Source organism: Sphaeramia orbicularis, chromosome 17 (genome assembly GCF_902148855.1).
Source record: "Sphaeramia orbicularis chromosome 17, fSphaOr1.1, whole genome shotgun sequence".
In the NCBI taxonomy this organism is placed as follows: Eukaryota; Metazoa; Chordata; class Actinopteri; order Kurtiformes; family Apogonidae; genus Sphaeramia; species Sphaeramia orbicularis.
Window position 1 is genome coordinate 35,125,236 of NC_043973.1, and position 19,909 is coordinate 35,145,144.

The 19,909-nt window shown below is 35.4% G+C and overlaps 1 protein-coding gene across 1 annotated transcript in view; it reads left to right on the forward strand.

The window, feature by feature from the left end:
- The first annotated feature begins 10,023 nt into the window (after positions 1-10,023).
- Positions 10,024-19,909, forward strand: part of mfsd8l2 (major facilitator superfamily domain containing 8-like 2) — a 53,949-nt gene continuing 44,063 nt past the window's right edge. Inside the window, exons 1-6 of the mRNA XM_030160911.1 lie at positions 10,024-10,149; positions 10,378-10,563; positions 13,658-13,720; positions 13,827-13,946; positions 17,120-17,199; positions 18,945-19,218. Coding sequence (XP_030016771.1) covers positions 10,074-10,149; positions 10,378-10,563; positions 13,658-13,720; positions 13,827-13,946; positions 17,120-17,199; positions 18,945-19,218 — 799 coding nt within the window. The 5' untranslated portion in view covers positions 10,024-10,073. The remainder of the gene's footprint in view (positions 10,150-10,377; positions 10,564-13,657; positions 13,721-13,826; positions 13,947-17,119; positions 17,200-18,944; positions 19,219-19,909) is intronic.

Consider the following 19,909-nt stretch of genomic DNA (forward strand, 5'->3'; position numbering starts at 1 on the left):
TTGATCTGCAGTGGGCCGAACCAGTAAAATAATAACAGAATAATATAGAAATAATATCAACCCCAAGCTTTTGTCTATGTTTTAGAGCGAAAAAAGGTAAATTTACATTATGAAAAGGTTTACATCTATAAACTAGCCTTTCAAAAGATGTGAATAACATGAACAAACTGAAAAAATCAGTGTAATTTTAACAATGTTCTGCCTCAGTTTATCATTTATACATGTACATTATAATTTACAGATCACAGTGGATCTACAAACACACAAAACATTTAATAACAGACAGAATCTTGTTAAAGTTGTACTTACTTCTCTTAAGACATTTCAGGTTGTTCATATTTGTTCAGGTTATTCACACTTTTTTGTGAAATTATGCTTTGTTTTAGTGTAAATACATGAAAATATTTACATTTACAAACAGAAACATTTGGAGTTGTCATTATTTCTATGTTATTGTGACAGTATTTGACTAGTCCTGCCCACTGGAGACTGAATTGGTCTGAATGTGGAACCTGAACTAAAAGGATTGTCAGTATCTTAGTGTAATTTTTGCATTTCACAAATTCATCCAAAGGGCCGGACTGGATTCTTTGGCAGGCCAGATTTGGTTCCTGGGCCGCGTGTTTGACACTTGTGATCTAGAGGGAGTAGTGAGTGACTTCCATGGTGGGGAAAACTAACACCATGGGGTGGGGGGGCTTTGACCAAAGTGTCCCAAAGTGACCACATGGATGGAGAACCACTAAGAAACAAGTTTTATTTCATTTAATTTCATTTCACATGTTTATTTCAAACCTGCTACCACATTTATACACTTAACAGACAACGACTGGACAATACATGGTTTGAAAAGGGGATGGAAGAAACATCTTTTAGAGTCAAATGCCACGTTTCCACGAAGTGGTACGACTCGACTCGACTCGGCCTTTTTGAGTTTCCATTACATAAAGAACCTGGAATCTGGTACCTGGTACTAGTTTTTTGGTATCTGCTTAGCCGAGGTTCCAAAACAGGTGAAGAGATCCTAAGCCGTGACGTGTTAACACTGCAGACCACTGACTGTTCAGAGAGTTTAAAAGAGAGTGTATAAAACATATTCCAACTGAAAAAAGTCAATAAAGAAAGAACAAGGAGATTATAGTTTTTACATTTTGCTTCATATTTGTACTGCATCTTGTGATATTTATTGACTTATTTTGGTCTGGTATAATGCTTTTGCATCATTTCGTCAGGTATATATTTACCTACATTTTGTACTTCCTGGACATGTAGTTTTGCACTTGGTTTTATATTCATCTTTGGATGTATTTAGTTTGGTTTGTCTGACTTTATACAGTATGATTTTATAGCCAGTTGTGTATGGCTAACAATTAAGGCTATTATTATTTAGAAGGGGGCAGGAAATATAAGATTTTCTTCATCCTGCTCCTTTTCAAGCATGGGTGTGTACATGTTTGTTCACCTGATGATTATTGAATGTTTGCAGATGAAATGCACAACCATGAATGAAATAAATGAAATGAGAAGATAATAATAATAATAATAATAATAATAATAATAATAATAATAATAATAATAATAATAATAATAATAATAATAATAATAATAATAATGATGATGATGATAATAATGTTGATAATGATAATGATGATAATAATGATAATAATAATAATGATGATAATAATGATGATGATTATAATAATAATAACAATAATGATAATAATAATAATAATAATAATAATATAATGATAATAATAATGTTAATAATGATAATGATGATAATAATGATGATAATGATGATGATAATGATGATAATGATATAACAATGATGATGATGATGATGATGATGATGATGATAATAATAATAATAATAATAATAATAATAATAATAATAATAATAATAATAATAATGATAATAATAATAATAATAATAATAAAAAATTACATTTCTGTAGAGGTTTTTGGGGCACTCAATGCGCTTTACATTACTGACCCATAATTCATTGGTTCTCACACTCCCCCTCTGGCTCTGGTGGTGGTAAACTACATTTGTAGCCACAGCTGTTTGAAACCAGTACTTTTACACTTTTACTTGAGTAAAAAGCTTTAGATGCTACTTCAACTTCTACAGAAGTCTTTTTAAACCCTATCTATACTTCTGCCTGAGGAATGAATGGGAATACTTTTGACATCTCTATTTTTAAATACAGTGAATTGTGCTGTGATGGTTTGTCATTTCTTAAATGTGAGAGCACAAACACTCTGATAATTTGTTTACAGAAAAAAATGAACAGCTGAATGGTTGAACTCATAAAAACAGCTGAAATGTTCCAAATACTCTGTAAACTCTCTGTAGGTGGATTATCCAAATAAAGGCTTTCCCACGCAAGTCCTAAATGCAGATAAAGGGAACCGCACTAAACAAACAAGACAAAAACAACACTTTTTCATTTATCTGCAGTGGGAAATGATCCAATCTTAAATATCTGTGAGCCTCCAGGATTATCTGTTCACGTAAAGGGTACGAAGTTGGAGTTGGAGTCTTTCAGTCAGTGGGAGGATGAAAGGTGAGTCTGAGCAGAACAAGCAGGGGGTTTAGTCTTAGTCTGATCTCGACAACAGATGTGTGAAATTGTTATAAATTAAACAAAGAAGATTTTAGAGACGTACTAGAACAGTTACAGGCTGAAAGGAGTTACAAAACTATTTCTAAAGTGAAGTGATGGACTAATAGAGGAGTTTTAACACCAGTGTTACATAACATCTACAGCACAGGTGTCAAACATACGGCCTGGGGGCCAAAATTGGCCCGCTAAAGGTTCCAATCTGGCCCGCGAGATGAATTTGCAAAGTGCAAGTTTGGGCATCAAACTCAAAAATAATATCATAATAACCTATAAATAATGACAACACCATTTTTTTTTCTCTTTGATTTACTGCAAAAAACATTAAATTATGAAAATATTTACATTAACAAACTATCCTTTAACAATAAAATGTGAATAACCTGAACAAAAATGTGAACAACCTGAAATGTCTAAAGAAAATTAAGTGCAATTTTAACAATGTTCTGCCTGTTATTAAATGTTTTGTGCCCTTGTAGATTGGATCTGTAATGCATATGCATAAAAAGTGATAAATCGAGGCATAATATGGATAAAATTTTACTTACATTTCTTAACAAATTTCATTTTTTTCAGGTTATTCACATCCTTTTTGTTTGGATAGTTTGTAAATGTAAATATTTGTAGAACTGAATGTTTTTTTTGCACTAAAACAATTTGGAGTTGTCATTATTTATTGGTTATCATGCTATTATTGTACTGGTCCGGCCCACTTCAGATTAAATTGGGCTGAATGTGACCCCAGGAGGAAAATGACTTTGACGCCCCTGGTCTACAGAGATCGCACCAAAAATATAGATAATGGAGGACAAAATCAGAAGGTGACACAGGGGTGTATGTCCCTGATCCAGGTATAGAATAGAGAAAATGCCACGTTGTGTTTTATTTTTTCTCTCTAAGACCTTCCAAGAGCTGTTTTTTGTTGCCTTTCACATTATTCAGTGTTTATTATTCATTTCACTCTTGCATTCATGTATAAAAATTAAGTTATTGTGATTAAAATTTCTGCTTCCATTAATTTTTTCCCTTCAGAATAATGTGATAAATTGCAAAGTTGACCCTGATCCTGCAGGAAAAACTGCCTCTGGTTAGTATCCACCCTTAAAGGACCCAACCTGGGGTCAAGAAACCCCCTCAGGGGGGCGCCAAAGATCACAGGGGGAGCATGAAGCTTCATCTGTTCAGAGGCTGTGAGATGATTAGAGATGCCCTCTTAACCCAGTGTTACTTTTGTGGTTCACAAATTCATTTTTCTCTATATTTGCCCTTTCTTAAATGATTTATCCCCATTTATTGTAATATTATTCTCTTTCTTTTGTGTTTCTTCAGTAAATCTGGTATTTTTCTATATTTAATTCACTGATCATGTAGATGTTCATAAAAGCTCAGAGTAAATTCAAAGGTTATTATATCAGAAACAGAGAAAACTGAAGAAGAAGTGACTTTTCCAGCAAAATATATTAATAACTGAACATAAACCCAGTGTGTCCATCCACTATCACTGATCCAACTCCATGGGTTTTACTGGTGAATCAATGTTGTAGAAGATGACAGTGTTTCCACTATGGAGCCTCTGAACATCCAAATCTGTCATATCTGATGATCATGAAAAGATGAAGAACTGTATTTCACACCAGTTACTTACATGTATTAATAGGATTAGAGGATCAACAGGAATTAAACATGTTAAATCAGTAGATGGTTTTGGTCGATGGTGGATGTTTGAGTCTTTAGGGGTAAAGTCAGTGTATTGCACATAATGTGAAAGGGAAGCCCTTGCAGAGTTCACAAAGTCCTTTTCACTCAATATTTTATCCTATGTTTTGATCATTGATCAGTTTATTCAGGGTATATATCAGTTTTATCAGTTTGTATTTACAGTGGTGAAAAATGTTTCTGGACACCCCATGCATTTGTGATTTTCGCATTAAGAATCAGTCTTAAGTCACTGAATTCTGCCCAGTATTGTTCCATTCTCCAAACCCACATGCTCCCTTCTGCACATGCTCAGTTCCATTAAGGTCAAAACTGGATGTTTAGCAAATAATGACACACCAGAGCATGACATGTTGAAGCTGTCGAGAATTTAGTTTAGCTATTCTTTCTTTGATATCTTTTTCTTGTTAACAATGATAAAAAAGTCATTTGCATTTGTTTGTGTTTTTTCTGATGCAGCCACACTGTTTGAAACACAAAAAAAGAATCTTCTACAAACATTTCAGGATAATATTTGAGCCTGTGTAAAATTTTAAAGGTGTCTGAAAACTTTTTTCCACTCTGTTTTTATGAATGAAGACCTTATATGTGTGTGGAGTTTTTGTTATTTTACTTTTATTACATTCTTTATTGCAGTTTTATTTATTATATAATACAGAGACATCTATTGCTGGCAAAGAATTCCTCATATGTGTTTATGTAATTGGAAAATAAACGCTGATTCTGAATCTGATTCTAATTCTAGTTCATACACTTGTTAATAACTAACAGGGGTGGGGTTTCATTTGTAGTTTATTCTTGTATGTTCAGGTTTGCTGCTCATCTTAGGCTGGGATCAGGTTTGCATGATGAGTTCAGTGCACAGAGGTCATAGATGAAAACAGGAAGACAGATTTCTGTAGCTTTGATGTCGTTCATGCTCAGGTGTGTCCGTGTGTTTAGTGTATGTCAGCACAGATCATATCACATCACTGTTTGCTTTGTTGTGCATTTATGCCTTTATTTAATGTTATACCTACCTCTCCTGGGTCTGATGGTAATATCCATGTAGGTGAGGTTGAGAGAGGGCATAAAGGTTAGTGACTGAGGAGAGGCGTACCACACCATAAGGCTGCATTTTTTTTTTTTTTGGTTATTTTTAACCCTGTAAAGACTGAACCTTTAAATCACTGACAGAAAATTCCAGTTATTTGAAACTGGAGCCTTAGTGGTCCTTCTGAACAACCAAAAGGAAAAAAAAGTTTCAAATATCAATTTCCATGTATGAGTTTCAATTTTGTATCATATTATAGAATTATATTTGTGCCAGTTTCTTGAGCGAGCAACGATAGATTCTGAGCTCACAATTAGAGATTTTGAGCACATAAAAATATATTTTGCGAGGATATCCATTATATTTCAAAAAGAAATCACGCTAGAGCAAACAAAAATTGATATTGTGCTCCATAAATGCGTTAGCATGTTAGTTTTACTCATAACGTTCTCTCACAAATTCTTTCCATGGCGCACAAACAGACCGCTGCGCTGCGCTCGCTCACTTTCCCCTTCCCTCTCTCGCTCTACCTCCCTCTCCCTGCGCGCTCAGGTTGTCGTGTCCGCACGCTCAACTTGACGCACACGTTACAATTGTGCCACAAAACCAACCAATCGGAGAGCTTGTACACTCTGATTGGCTGTTTGCTCTCCAGTTAGCTTGCTAGTTACATTTACCCGAAAACAAAGCGCTCGATGAGACAGACACGGACCGGAAGAGGAGGAAATGATTCTACACAAACTTCGGTCAGTATTTATTATTATTATGATTATTGTCTCAGGTAAATGTAACTAGCGAGCTAATTGGAGAGCGAACAGCCAATCAGAGTGTACAAGCTCTCTGATTGGTTGGTTTTGTGGCACAATTGTAACGTGTGTGTCAAGTTGAGCGTGCGGACACGACAACCTGAGCGCGCAGGGAGAGGGAGGTTGAGCGAGAGAGGGAAGGGGAAAGTGAGCGAGTGCAGCGGTCTGTTTGTGCGCCATGGAAAGAATTTGTGAGAGAACATTATGAGTAAAACTAACATGCAAACGCATTTATGGAGCACAATATCAATTTTTGTTTGCTCAAGCATAATTTCTTTTTGAAATATAATTGATGTGCTCGCAAAATATATTTTTATGTGCTCAAAATCTCTAATTGTGAGCTCAGAATCTATCATTGCTCGCTCAAGAAATTGGCACAAATATAATTCCATATCATATTTGATACATCGGGTCTCAATGCTGAAATAGTATTATTTTTGACCAAACAAAAACATAATATAACACAATCATGTCTAACAAATTGGTAATTCCTTTTCAAAATGGTCCCCGTTCTTCCTCCTTCCTCATTAATGTCAGTCTTATAGTGTCACTAAAGGCCTCTGGTGGACAACTTCCTCCCCCTGGTGGATTGTCTGTGTATTGCATGTATCTAATTGTATACATCAGGTTTTTAAGAAAAAAAAAATCACACTGATCATGTAGAGCAGGGGTGTCAAACTCCGGTCCTTGAGGGCTGGTGTCCTGCATGTTTTAGATATTTGCCCCCTCTATCCCACCTGGAAGCCCTTACATCATTATCAGGCTTCTACAGAGCATGATGATGAGCTGATCATTAATTGAACCAGGTGTGCTGGAAGAGGGAAATATCTAAAATATGCAGGACATCGGCCCTCCAGGACCGGGGTTTGACACCTGTGATGTAGAGGGCTTCAAATCTGTAATACCAAATATGATGCGTTTGGCGTTATAGGGTTAAGTGTACGCTCTTTTGTATGGATCCCATGGTGGTGTTTTTCCTCTGTTCTGTTGAGAGTTTCTGTTAATAAAAAATAACCCTTTTGCATAAACTCATGCCAGAAGACTTGTTTCACTTTCAATCTTTTTTTTTCTGTGGAAGTGTCAAACAGTCACCTTTAACATATAACCTCACATGGGGCCTTGGCGTGACATAGTCAGAGCTCTCTGTGTAAAACTGTTAACAAAGGTCACTTTTGGGTCTTTGAAGGATAATCACAGACTTCACCTCTGTGACCTGTACTCACCAGGTCCCATCATCCCACGTCGTCCTTGTTTTTGCTCCATTCAGAGCATCAGTATTTTATATCCTGTATATTTCAGTGTCCTTGCAGTTATTTTTTGTTCACATTTTATACCCTTGGTAACACACACAAAATTATAGAACGACAAATATCATTTTAATGCAATCCTCCAACTGTCTTTGTATCAAACTATTTATGCAGTTCTCTGCTCTGAGCAACCTACAATTAGTGACCTTACAACCTTTATATTTCATTTTTGGAGACCAATATCTTCCCACTTCCTTCTTGCATTCAAGTGGCCGCCTGTGTCAACTCTGAATAAATCCCTTCAGGTGCTCCTGAGATAATCATATTCATTACAACAGAAAGACATGAGGTCAAAAAAGTGGTGACTGGTGCTTAAAAAAAAGAAAAAAAAAAGAGGGGTGATGGTGGGGTGAGACAATACGAGCTCAGCGGTTATTGATTTATGTGCAGAGTCCAAGTTGTGTTTTGATGTAGCCCATCTTCATTGAATTCATAGATGAGCTGTTTTAAAGGAACACTACTATAAAACAGAGATGGAGGAGATTAAATGGAGGTTGAACTGGTCAAAACTGTTATCTGGGACATTTGGAGCAGGTTCACAGTCCACATTCAGGAGTTCTGAAAGGGTCTTATCTGCAGCAACTTGGCAACCCAGTGAAATCAGTCAATCACATATGGGCAAAAATGAAAACAATTCTGACTGCTCTAAGCTGTTGTATTGTCCAATGAGAGCACAACCTGTCTCTGTCGTGGTTTCCTTAACCCTTTATGGTTCACTCATAGAAATACACTGAAATGCAAAATTTCAACCTTAGTGTGTTATTGGAGGAAATAACAAGACTTTAATTTTCAAATAATAAAAGCAAAATTTATCCAAAATGGCCTTCAATTATACACTGTAAGCCCGTGTAGGTAGAGTTTACTCAAAAAATCTGAGGCAAGTGATTGCACTTAAATGATTTGAGTAATGATCGACTAATCAATTGGTTTAAGTAGGTTCAACTTTAATGCTAAGAGTATTGAACTTCAACTATTAAGTAGAAAACACTAAAAGACAAGTTATTTGTACTTTAAATCTGTTGTAAAATCAATCCCACTATCCAACCATTCAACTCAGCATTTTAGGTTACACTGACTAATATTCTCAATTGCAGCCAGATTAATTTATCATTGATAAAATAACTTCTTTTTAGATAATCCAACCCACAATCCTATTCCTGATTTACAAAATTATGAAATTGTTCAATTTAATTTATTGTTGTATGAATGAAAGTTTGCTCAAAGTCATTTATCAGTACAGGAAGTGATTTGAATTTGAAAAAGCAGCAAGATTTCTATGTTATGATAACTGTCTTTGATGAACAGTAAACCCATTGTTCTTCCTATGGCTCTGACTCATGGGGCAGCTCTACAAAAATACAAAAAACAAACACAAAAAGGCCAATAAACACTGCCATACACACATTAAATCCAAATTAACACTAACACCACAACCCCGCTGAACCCCTGCACATAAAAATAACACATTTTCAACAACATGCCCGCTACCCACAATGCAATGCGAAGATAAAAAGGTGTGGTCATGACTAAAACTTAGTGATTTAATTCCATTCAACTTAAACTTTTTCGTATTTTCAACTATGTCTACAAATTAGTAGAATATACTTAACATTTTACAGTAACATCATAAAACTTAAATCATTTAAGTGCATTGTAATTAAAGCTTTTTAGTAAATACAATGTCCGGGCTTACAGTGGACAAAGCAATAACGAACAGGATGAACCAAAGAGTAAAGGAACCATCTACCACCCGTGCATCATCTTCTGAAGTCTTGAATCTGTTATTTGAGGTCACGTAACCTTGACTTTTAACCCTTTGCCATTGATTTCTTATCAGTTCGTCCTCAACTCTGAGTGAACTTTCCTTAACCTCCTGACAGATCATATTGTACATGAATTGTAACATGTTTTTATTTGTTTTTTTATGTAAATATCTGATCATGTGCTGGCTCATATCTATGTAGAATAAGTAACAAAAGTTCACAGACTTTCAAGCAAAACTGTAATTTATTTAGGTATATATTTTTTTATTTATGTGATATACAGTAAACATAAAAGGTTATCCGTATCTAGAACCTACCAGAGAGCAGACAGAGCCGGCACATTTCCCCTGCTGTCTTCACAAGGTTTGTGGGAGAATCAAGTGCTTTTGATGAAACTGAAGAAAACAAGATTAAATATTGATAAAGCTAAGTATACTTTACATCACCTGGTAACCTGAGACATTGCCTTGACCGTGAAGCTCACAGTGCCGTTGTGCATCGTGGATGTGACTCAAACAGAAAATAATCTTCAACAGATACATGTGGATGATAGAGGAGGACACAACAGGCCTGTAAATGTTCCTGTTCTCTGGCCTGTGTTTCAGCTCCTGTCCCAGCAGAGGAAGCTTCATGTGATCTCTATTTTCTTCCTGTAAAGAAGGGCTAAAATGTTTCCACTGTGACAAATTACTGTGATTTTAATTGGACGCACAGTGTCTCCTGTTATGTGATTTTTTTTTTTTTTTTACCACAGAACCAGAGTTTTCAAGCAACATGCGCAGACTGAAGTTGGAGTATAAAAGGTTGTGGAGTCACTAAACGCAATGGATAATCACAGAAAGAGGAATCTAACTTTTCTAACCATTGGACTCATATTTATGCTGAGCGGCATAGAGTATGGTAAGTTCATTATGACAGCTTTACAGACTCGAAGACATGGGATAATTGTCTCATTAGAGCAGACCTGAGTAAAAACCAGTTTGGCATTTGGACCGTGCGTTCTTATCTCTGAGGGAATTCCAGGTGATTCAATTGAAAAGTGTTTTTGCTGCGTAAACGAGGCATGTCATTCACACATCTTTCTTTTTTTACGCCTCATCCTCCTTCGCTCCCCTCCGGTGGGCTCAGCTGTCATCCTCCCCACAATATGGCGGTATCTGCAGATTTTGGAGGCCCCGTCCTATTTCCTGGGTCTGGGTTTGTCTGCTTTCAGCCTCACCGGGCTCCTGACGGGACCCCTGTTTGGGCTCTGGTCAGACCGAAGGAAAACTACAAAAAGCATCATCCTTTTCTCCAATCTTTTTGAGATCGCCGGTGAGTTGCCAAATAACATGACAGATCACATGACAGAAGGAGTCAGGATGGGGAGTTCAGGTCTCACACTGAAGGATGAGACTGTTTTAATACATACACTATAGCAGTGTTTTTCAATCTTGGGATTCGCCTGGAATTCAAATGGGGTCGCCTGAAATTTCTAGTAATTGATAAAAATAAAAATTACTAATAAAAAATGTATTATATGGAGGGTTGAGGGAGACAATCACAATCCATAAAAGACATGAAAAACTGTGAGTGTGAAACTGCAGCACTGTGGTTCTGTTTATGTGTCAAATGTTCATTGTGGTCAGTTTCAGATGCTGCAGCTCTTTCATAATTCATAGCAAGGTTATAATAGTTTTGGATTTTTCATTATAGTTTAGTTTTATTTAGTTTTGACTTTTTTTCTCTAATTCAGTTAGTTTTAATTAGTTTTTAGAGCAGGTTTGTTAGTTTTTATTAGTTTTCGTTTATTTCTAAATGCTTAGTTTAGTTTTAGTTTTTTTTAAATATATTTTCTCTTCTCCGTCGTATTCAAATAAATCCCAGACAGGACTCTGGTGCTTTCACCCAACTTTAGTCTCCATGTTTCCAGGTAGAGTGGGGACCAGAAGACGACTGGAAACCACAAGTGATCACAAGTGACTGACCCTTAAATATCATATGGTGCCAGCAGCTAAAATTGCTAGAGCGAAATAAATCGCTTTCGTATCAATCCGACATTGACAAAGACGAAAACAAAGGGAATTTTATCCATAATTTTTATACGTTTTAGTTAGTTTTGTAAACACACAATACAGTTTCAGTTAGTTATCGTTTTTTTCTTTTAATTGTACTTTTTATTTATTTCAGTTAACGAAAATGTTTTTACAATTCTAGTTTTCGTCATTTCGTTAGTTTTCGTTAATGATTATAACCTTGATTCATAGTTTGAGTTCTTGTTTGTTCAGTATTAATTGTAAGCCTTGTAAATCCAAGCTGGACTAACTGGACATATCCTGACCAAGGAAAATCAAATTCTCCCTTTGTGCAGCAATCTACACCTGGATTTACTGCCTCTGTCCATAATAATAACATACATTATATAGACTAAATGTCCGCTGAAATTAATGTTCATTTGCAACATTGTGTAGCAAACTATTACATGATTAAAAACAAATTGATTTTAGCAAAAAAAAAAGTCTCCGTTTTGAATGTCTGGGGTCACCATAAATTTATGTTAAAATGGGGTCACGAGCCAAAAAAGGTTGGAAACCACTGCACTATAGGGTCAAAACACAATAATGTTCCATCAGAGAATGAACTTTAATTGATTGCCATTCCTACATTTATTTCAAAATAAAGTAGCTCCTTGTTTTAGATAATCCCTTATGGTCCAACTAAAGCAATACTGAATTTAAAAGTAAAAATGTGGGTCATTTAGCAACACTAATCTGTCAAAAAAAAAAAAAGTAAAAATGTATCTGTAGAAACTGTTGCATCATGCTGTTTCCAATTAAGGCAATTATTTAATGTAAAATGGCCAAAATATTTACTTACTGGGTCTCAGGAAGTTAAAGAAGTATATTTAAAAAATTAACTATTTGTGTTTTCGCTTTCTAGTAGATGCTAAATTAAATGCAGATTGTTAATTTGACTATATCACATAAAAAAGATAGAGTTCTGGGTATGTTGCATATTTGCGACAACAGGCAATAAAAGTAAAAAAACAAACACAATTTCCCATCTCGGGCACGGAGAAGATTTTATTGATGCCACATTATTTTCAGTGTCCTGATTGTAACACCAACTGTTTTAACTATTATTATCCAAACAAACAGAGCTCAAGCTTTTAGAAATTTGGAACATAGACATCAACCTCATTTTAATTCAGGTTCCACATACAGACAAATATTATCTCAAGGAGGCTGGACCAGTAAAAAAAAACAGCCATATTAACCTGTAAAAAATAATCCAAAAATTGTAGAAGTGCATTATGAAAATGTGAATAGCCTGAACAACCACGTAGAACCTGAAATTTCCTAAGAAATAGAAGTACAATTTCAGTAGTATTTTGTTTCTGCTTATTATTAACACAACTTACAGAACACACGGGTCTACAAATGCACAAAACATTCAGTAACAGACATAATATTGTTAAAATTGCACTTATTTTTCTTAAGGCATTACAAGTTGTTCGTATTTCTTCAGGTTATTCACATTTTATTGTGAAAGGATAGTTTGTAAATGATGGATATTTTAATAATAGAATTTTACTTTTTTCACATTGAACCAATTTTAGAAAAAAATTCACAGCTGAGGACAAAATTAAGCATTTTAATAAGCATAGATCTAAATGTAAGTAACCAGGCCCCTAAATTCAATGTGTCCTAGTCATTTTTGACCATTTATTGTTATACAAGGGTAAAATTTATTTAAAAAAAAAAAAAAAAAAAAAAAATTAGATTGATTATTGTAGAAAATGACTATAATGAAAAGGTTTTTGTTTTATTATTTTTTTTTAGTATATTTTCAATCATATACTTGGCAAATAATAGGTAGTGTTGTCTCTCATTTTTAACAATTTTTCTCCTTTTATCTAGTCTAGGGAAGTCTAAAATCACTCAAAGTATGACAAAAAAAAAAAAAAGACAAAAAAAAAGCCCACAACAGATTGAAAAATACCATAGAAACCACCACTGAAAAATAAAATGCTTTATAATAAAAACATGTACTGAAATAAATAAAATCCAGAATTTAAAATTTAACACTTACAAGTACCAATAATTAAAGATAAAATATAGTTTTAAGAAGGAAAGACTAATGTATAAATGTCAAAGGTAAATTTAACACTTAATAATGTTGAATACTAAATGAATATATGCCTAAAATATAGATATGATCAGAATATATCAAAAACAAGCGATTTCCAGAGTATTTCATTGTGTTTCCTTCATGCACATGCATCAGTGTCTAAATAATTCCCATAAATAGTATGATTTGCAACACATGAAACAAACCCTAAAGTACATGACACATACAGTGACATCACACAGATCCATGGTGTGTGTTCATTCAGATATTTGCTGTTTTTCCTCTTTTGTGTCCTCAGGTAACTTCATGTATTTCATCGGATATTCGAAGTGGCTGTTGTTAAGCAGTCGACTTGTAGCAGGTGACCACGTCTTCACACCTCTGCATGTACCCACGTGGTGGAATAGACCCTGCAGCCTGTGCAGACGTTGTGTAGGTGTAACAGAAGGATGCTGTTTTCCTCTCAGGTATCGGAGCAGGAGCGGGTTCTTCAATCTTCGGTTTCCTGACTCGCAGCACTCGGCCGGACGAACGCGCCGGCATCTTCGCCGCCATCATGGCCTGTCGACAAGTTGGGCTCCTCGTTGGTCAGTTTTACCCTTTCATCCAAACGCCTCTGTTGTGGTTGTCTTCTGGGAAACAGCAGACACCAGAGGAATTCTGTTATGTCTTCTTTGTAATGTTGGAAAGCACTTTTGCATAAGCTCATTTAACGCATAAAGACCCAAACAGCCACCAGTGACCAAAAGTATCTACTGATATAAACGGTTTAGACCAGTGGTTTCCAACCTTTTTAGGCTCGTGACCCCATTTTAACGTTACAAATTCCTGGTGACGCCAGACATTGAAAACGGAGAATTTTTTTATTTTTTTTTGCTAAAATTAATTTGTTTTTGATCATGTAATAGTTTGCCATACTATGTTGTAAATAAACATTAATTTTAGACCACATTTAGTCTATATAATGCATATTATTATGGACGCAGGCAGTAAATCCAGGTGTAGATTACTGCACAAAGGGAGAATTTGATTTTCCTTGGTCAGGATATGTCCAGTCAGTCCAGCTGTGATTTACAAGGCTGACAATTAATACTGAACAAACAAGAACTGAAACTATGAATAATGAAAGAGCTGCAGCATCTGAAACTGATCACAACGAACATTTGACAGATAAACAGAACCACAGTACTGCAGTTTCAGAGTTTGTCTTCAATGGATTGCGATTGTCTCTCTCAGCTCACCATATATTTTTTATTTATCTTTATCAATTGCTAGAAATTTCAGACGACCCCATCTGAATTCCAGGTAACCCCACATGAGGTCCCGAACCACAAGGCTGAAAAACACTGGTTTAGTACTTGTTGATCCACTAATCCTATCAATACAGTTTAATAATTGGTGTAAAATGCAGTTCGTCATCTTTTCATGGCTATCAGATATGACCCATTTGGACGTTCAGAGTCTGTGTAATGAAAGTGGAAACACCGTTATCTTCTCCAACATTGATTCACCAGTAAAACCCATGGAGTTAGATCAATGACAGTGGATGGACACACTGGGTTTATATTCAGTTAATGATATATTTTGCTGAAAACGTCACTTTTTCTTCAGTTTTTTCTGTTTCTGATATAATAATCTCTGAATTTCCTCAGAGCTTTTATAAACATCTATGATCAGTGAACTAAATATATAAAAATACCAGATTTTTAATTAAGAAACACAAAATAAAGAGGATGATATTATAATAAATGGGGATAAATCATTTAAGAAAGAGTAAATATAGAGAAAAATTAATTTGCGAACCACAAAAATAACACTGGGACTTTATGGGTTAAGGGTGCATATCTAATTATTATTATTATTATTATTATTGTTATTGGTGTCAAACTATGGAATGAGCTGAAGGATGAAGTGAAATTGTGTAGTTCACTGTCGAGTTTCAAAAAGACTTTAATTTGTCAAATTCTTAAGGGCTATGAAAAGAATATGATTTCAAAGTGACTTATAACACCGAATGTAGTATAATTTGTGTTTAAGTATTAATCTGCTGCAACTTCAGGTGTGGACTTGGAGTAAGGATGGGAATAGGAGAAGCAGAAATAAGCCTCTGGCTTCAGCTTCTTCCTTTTTCAGTTACAAATTGTGTTAATTTTATGTTTGTTTGGTTTTTTTTAATATGTATGTGTTTTGTATTTAACTGAAATTTTGTATTTTTTGTGTTTTGTATTTAACTGAAATAAACATTAACTTAACTTAATCATCTCACAGCCTATGAACAGATAAAGCTTCATGCTCCCCCTGTTCAGTTAATGATAGATGTTGTTGAAAAGGTCACTTTTTCTTCAGTTTCCTTCATTTTTTATATAATAATCCTAAACTTGAATCTGAGATTTTATGAACATCTACATGATCAGTAAATTAAATATAGGAAAAATACCTGCTTTTCACTTAAAAAGTGCAAAATACAGAAGATAATATTATAATGAATGGTGAAAAGTCACTTTAGAAAGGTTAAATAGAGAGAAAATTTGATGTGGAAACTGCCACAAAAGTAGCACTGGGTCTTTATGGGTTAAATGGAAAAAAGGCTGTAATAGGTCATATGTAAGATCCTCCCATTGGATCATTCCTGCAGTGATTATGATGATGGTTCTTGCAACAACATGTTTAATCCTAGCTGATTCAGTGAGTAGCTTATTTCTTAAACAACTATTAATTCATTAGAGAGAAGATAACGATCGGACAGTGCCAGGATTCACTGGGTCATTGCACTTTTCAGAGTGGTTCAAGGTGGATTAGACATCATTTACACCACAGGGTCCAGACCTGAACCCCATTCAGAATCTTTGGGATGTTATGGAGAAGACTTTATACAGTGGTCCGTCCAACTCTGGGTTACTGGAAATCTGTAAACCCAATTTGGTATGAATTCAACACAAAAGTCTTGCTGCTAGAGACACTTAAAATTTTGCCCATTATAAGTAAATAGGGAAAAAAAGATTTAAAAAATTCATGAAAAATTTTAACTTTGACCTACTGTTCCCAAAGTATTATCAAACCTATTCTGGATCACTGGCCATCTATAAACCAAATTTGGTATTAATTCACCCCATACTTTTGCTGCTACAGACATTTGAAATTTTGCCCATTATAAGGTAAATGAGAAAAAACAGATTTTAAAAATTCATAAAAAATGTTGACTTTGTCCTATTTTTCCCAAAATGTAACCACATCCATTCTGGGTCACTGGAAATCTATAAACAACATTTAGCATGAATCCAACCAATAGTTTTGCTGCTAGAGTATTAACAAAGAAACAAACCTACTGAACCAAAAACATTACCCCTTGCCTCCTCTTGGGGGTGGGGTGGGGGGGTAAATAAAGTGGATGGATGCACATTTACAGGGAGATGCAGGGAATTACATTATGGGAGGCATGGTCTTTTTTCCTGAACCCATATGTTATGTTAATTAATTCATCAGATAATTTGCTGCAGCTCATATATATATTCACCGCTGCAGTCATTATCCAGTAGAAGGCTGTTGATGCTCCTATATTTCCATTTTGTCCCGCTCCTCTATCTCAGTACGTCTTCTCCCTCAGTGAGGAATCTGAATTCTTCCACCACTGCTCCTTTCATGATCATTTGTAACTGTGAGAAGGACACATTAAATAAAAACTCCAAGGCGTCGGTTACTGTCTTCACATGATTTTTCTCTCTATATAACGCATTTCCTTTCCTTTTCCGTCTCTCTCCAGGGCCGGCGTTCAACTTGTTCCTGCGGCTGTGTGATTTCAGACTGGGGCCCTTTGTTGTGAACAAGTATACGTCTCCTGGGGTAACACCATCCAGATAATCAGTAATCTAAGGTTCTGCGAAAACCTCATGAATACAGAAACAGGCTTCGGAAATAGTCGCTCTACATTCTGCACAACTCCTGACTCATATGTATTTATTCTTTGTTCTCCTCTGAGTTAGAAGAATACAAAACACCTGCAGCGATCCTCAGGCCCGTAACAGCTCGTATCGATCCTTTTTCCATCTCATGAGTGTCTCTGAATAAAACACCTGTAGTACGGATGTAGCTTAAATGAGATATAACAAAGCTCCACTACGCCCACTTCCATTTTTCCACATAATTTGACACTGCACGTCTCTCTTGATCTCACAGTGCTGAGTTATTTTATATTTCTACACTCATAACCAGCTCTCTTGATAGTATTTTGATGCTGTAAAAAGGACTTTTCTTTTTTTCATTTTTTTTGTTTTTGTTTTTTGGCAGGTAGACTATAAAACAGTGTTTTTCAACCTTTGGGTCGGGACCCCACGTGGGGTCGCCTGGAATTCAAATGGGATTGCATGAAATTTCTAACAGCTGATAAAAAAAACAAACTTAATAATAAAAAATATATGGTGAGTTGAGAGAGACAATCACAATTCATAAACGACAAACAGTGAGTGTGAAACTGCAGCACTGTGGTTCTGTTTCTGTGTCAAATGTTCATTGTGGTCAGTTTCAGATGCTGCAGCTCTTTCATTATTCATAGTTTCAGTTCTTGTTTGTTCAGTATTAATTGTCCTCCTTGTAAATCACAGCTGGACTGACTGGACATATCCTGACCAAGGAAAATCAAATTCTCCTTTGTGCAGTAATCTACGCCTGGATTTACTGCCTCTGTCCACAATAATATACATTATATAGACCAGGGCTGTCAAACTCATGTTAGTTCACTTCCACATTCAGCTAAATTTGATCTGCAGTGGGCCCAACCAGTAAAATAATAACATAATAATATATAAATAATGTCAACTCCAAACTTTTCTCAATGTTTAAGAGCGAAAATGTAAATTTACATTATGAAAAGGTTTACATCTACAAACTATCCTTTCAAACAATGTGAATAACATGAACAAACTGAAAAAATAAATGTAATTTTAACAATATTCTGCCTCAGTTTATCATTTTACACATGTACATTATAACGTACAGATCACAGTGGATCAACAAATACACAAAACATTTAAAATAACAGACAGAATCTTGTTAAAATTGTCCGTACTTCTCTTACGACATTTAAGGTTGTTCACATTCATTCAATTATTTTTTGTTTTAGTGGAAATACATGAAAATATTTACGTTTACAAAGAGAAAAATTTGGAGTTGTCACTATTTATATGTTATTATGAAAGTATTTCACTGATCCTGCCCACTTGAGATTGAATTGGTCTGAATGTGGAACCTGAACAAATGATTGTAAATATCTTAGTGTAATCTTTGCATTTCATAAATTCATCCCCAGGGCCGGACTGGACCCTTTCGCGGGCCAGATTTGGCCCCCGGGACGCATGTTTGACACCTGTGACATAGACTAAATGTCCTCTAAAATTACTGTTGATTTGCAACATAGTATAGCAAACTATTACATGATCAAAACAAATTAATTTTAGCCAAAAAAAAAAAAACTCTCCGTTTTGAATGTCTGGGGTCACCAGAAATTTGTGACGTTAAAATGGGGTCACGAGCCAAAAAAGGTTGGGAACCACTGACATAAAACACTTCTTTTCCCCTCTTTGCACTCTCAGATCTTCATGTGCCTGTTATGGGTGCTGCTCCAGTTTGTTGTCCTGGTGATGTACTGGGACGTACCACCCATCAGCTCCACAGAGGGGGGTACTGTGCTGGTGGACATGAAGCAGGAGGAGGATGAGGAGGAGGTGCCGCTGATGGGGTCCGACGACGAGCCGGCAAACACCTACAGAGCCGTCAACTCCGACCTATCGGAAACATCCATCACATCTGAAAACCAGAGCGCCGCTGCTACGTCCAACCCCTTTAAAAACTTCAGTGTCAGCAGAGGTGAGTGAAGAGGTCTGAGCGCTGGTTCTGACCGATGACTGTCCACTGTTCTCTTTCTCTGCTCAGTTTGGGAGGTTCAGGTTGGAAAAGGTGTCAGTGCCAATGCTCATGTTTTGTATCTGTTCGATTGATTTTTTTTATTTTTTTATTTTTTTTTTCGCACAAAGAAACACACTTTTCCTCTCCCGTCTCTTTGAGGAAGTACATGTGCCATGTTAGATTAGATTGTATTGATTGGTCTAGTGTGTATGCATCTGGTTTGTGTCAGTGTGTGTAATAGGAATTGTTGCTACTACATTTCTAATTTTAGGATATTAAAGAAGCTGTGTGTCATATTTCCACTTCAAAATATTGGAAAATTACTACTGTTATCAGTGGGAAGTTTTGTTGTTAAGCCAGAGTATTTTTATTGGCAGTGTGTTTTGTTCCAGAAATGCACAATATGGACAAAAGTATTGGGACACAATGGATTTAGAAGTTTTAATGCTAACAGGGCAATCAAACAGTAAAGACAAAAGCCGTCATTTAATTTTATATGTCAGTAAATGAATGAATGAATGAATGAATGTTTATTTCAGTTAAATACAAAATACAAACACATACATATTAAAAAAAACAACAAAACAAAACACATACATATTAAAAAACAAACAAACATAAAATTAACACATTTTGTAACTGAAAAAGGAAG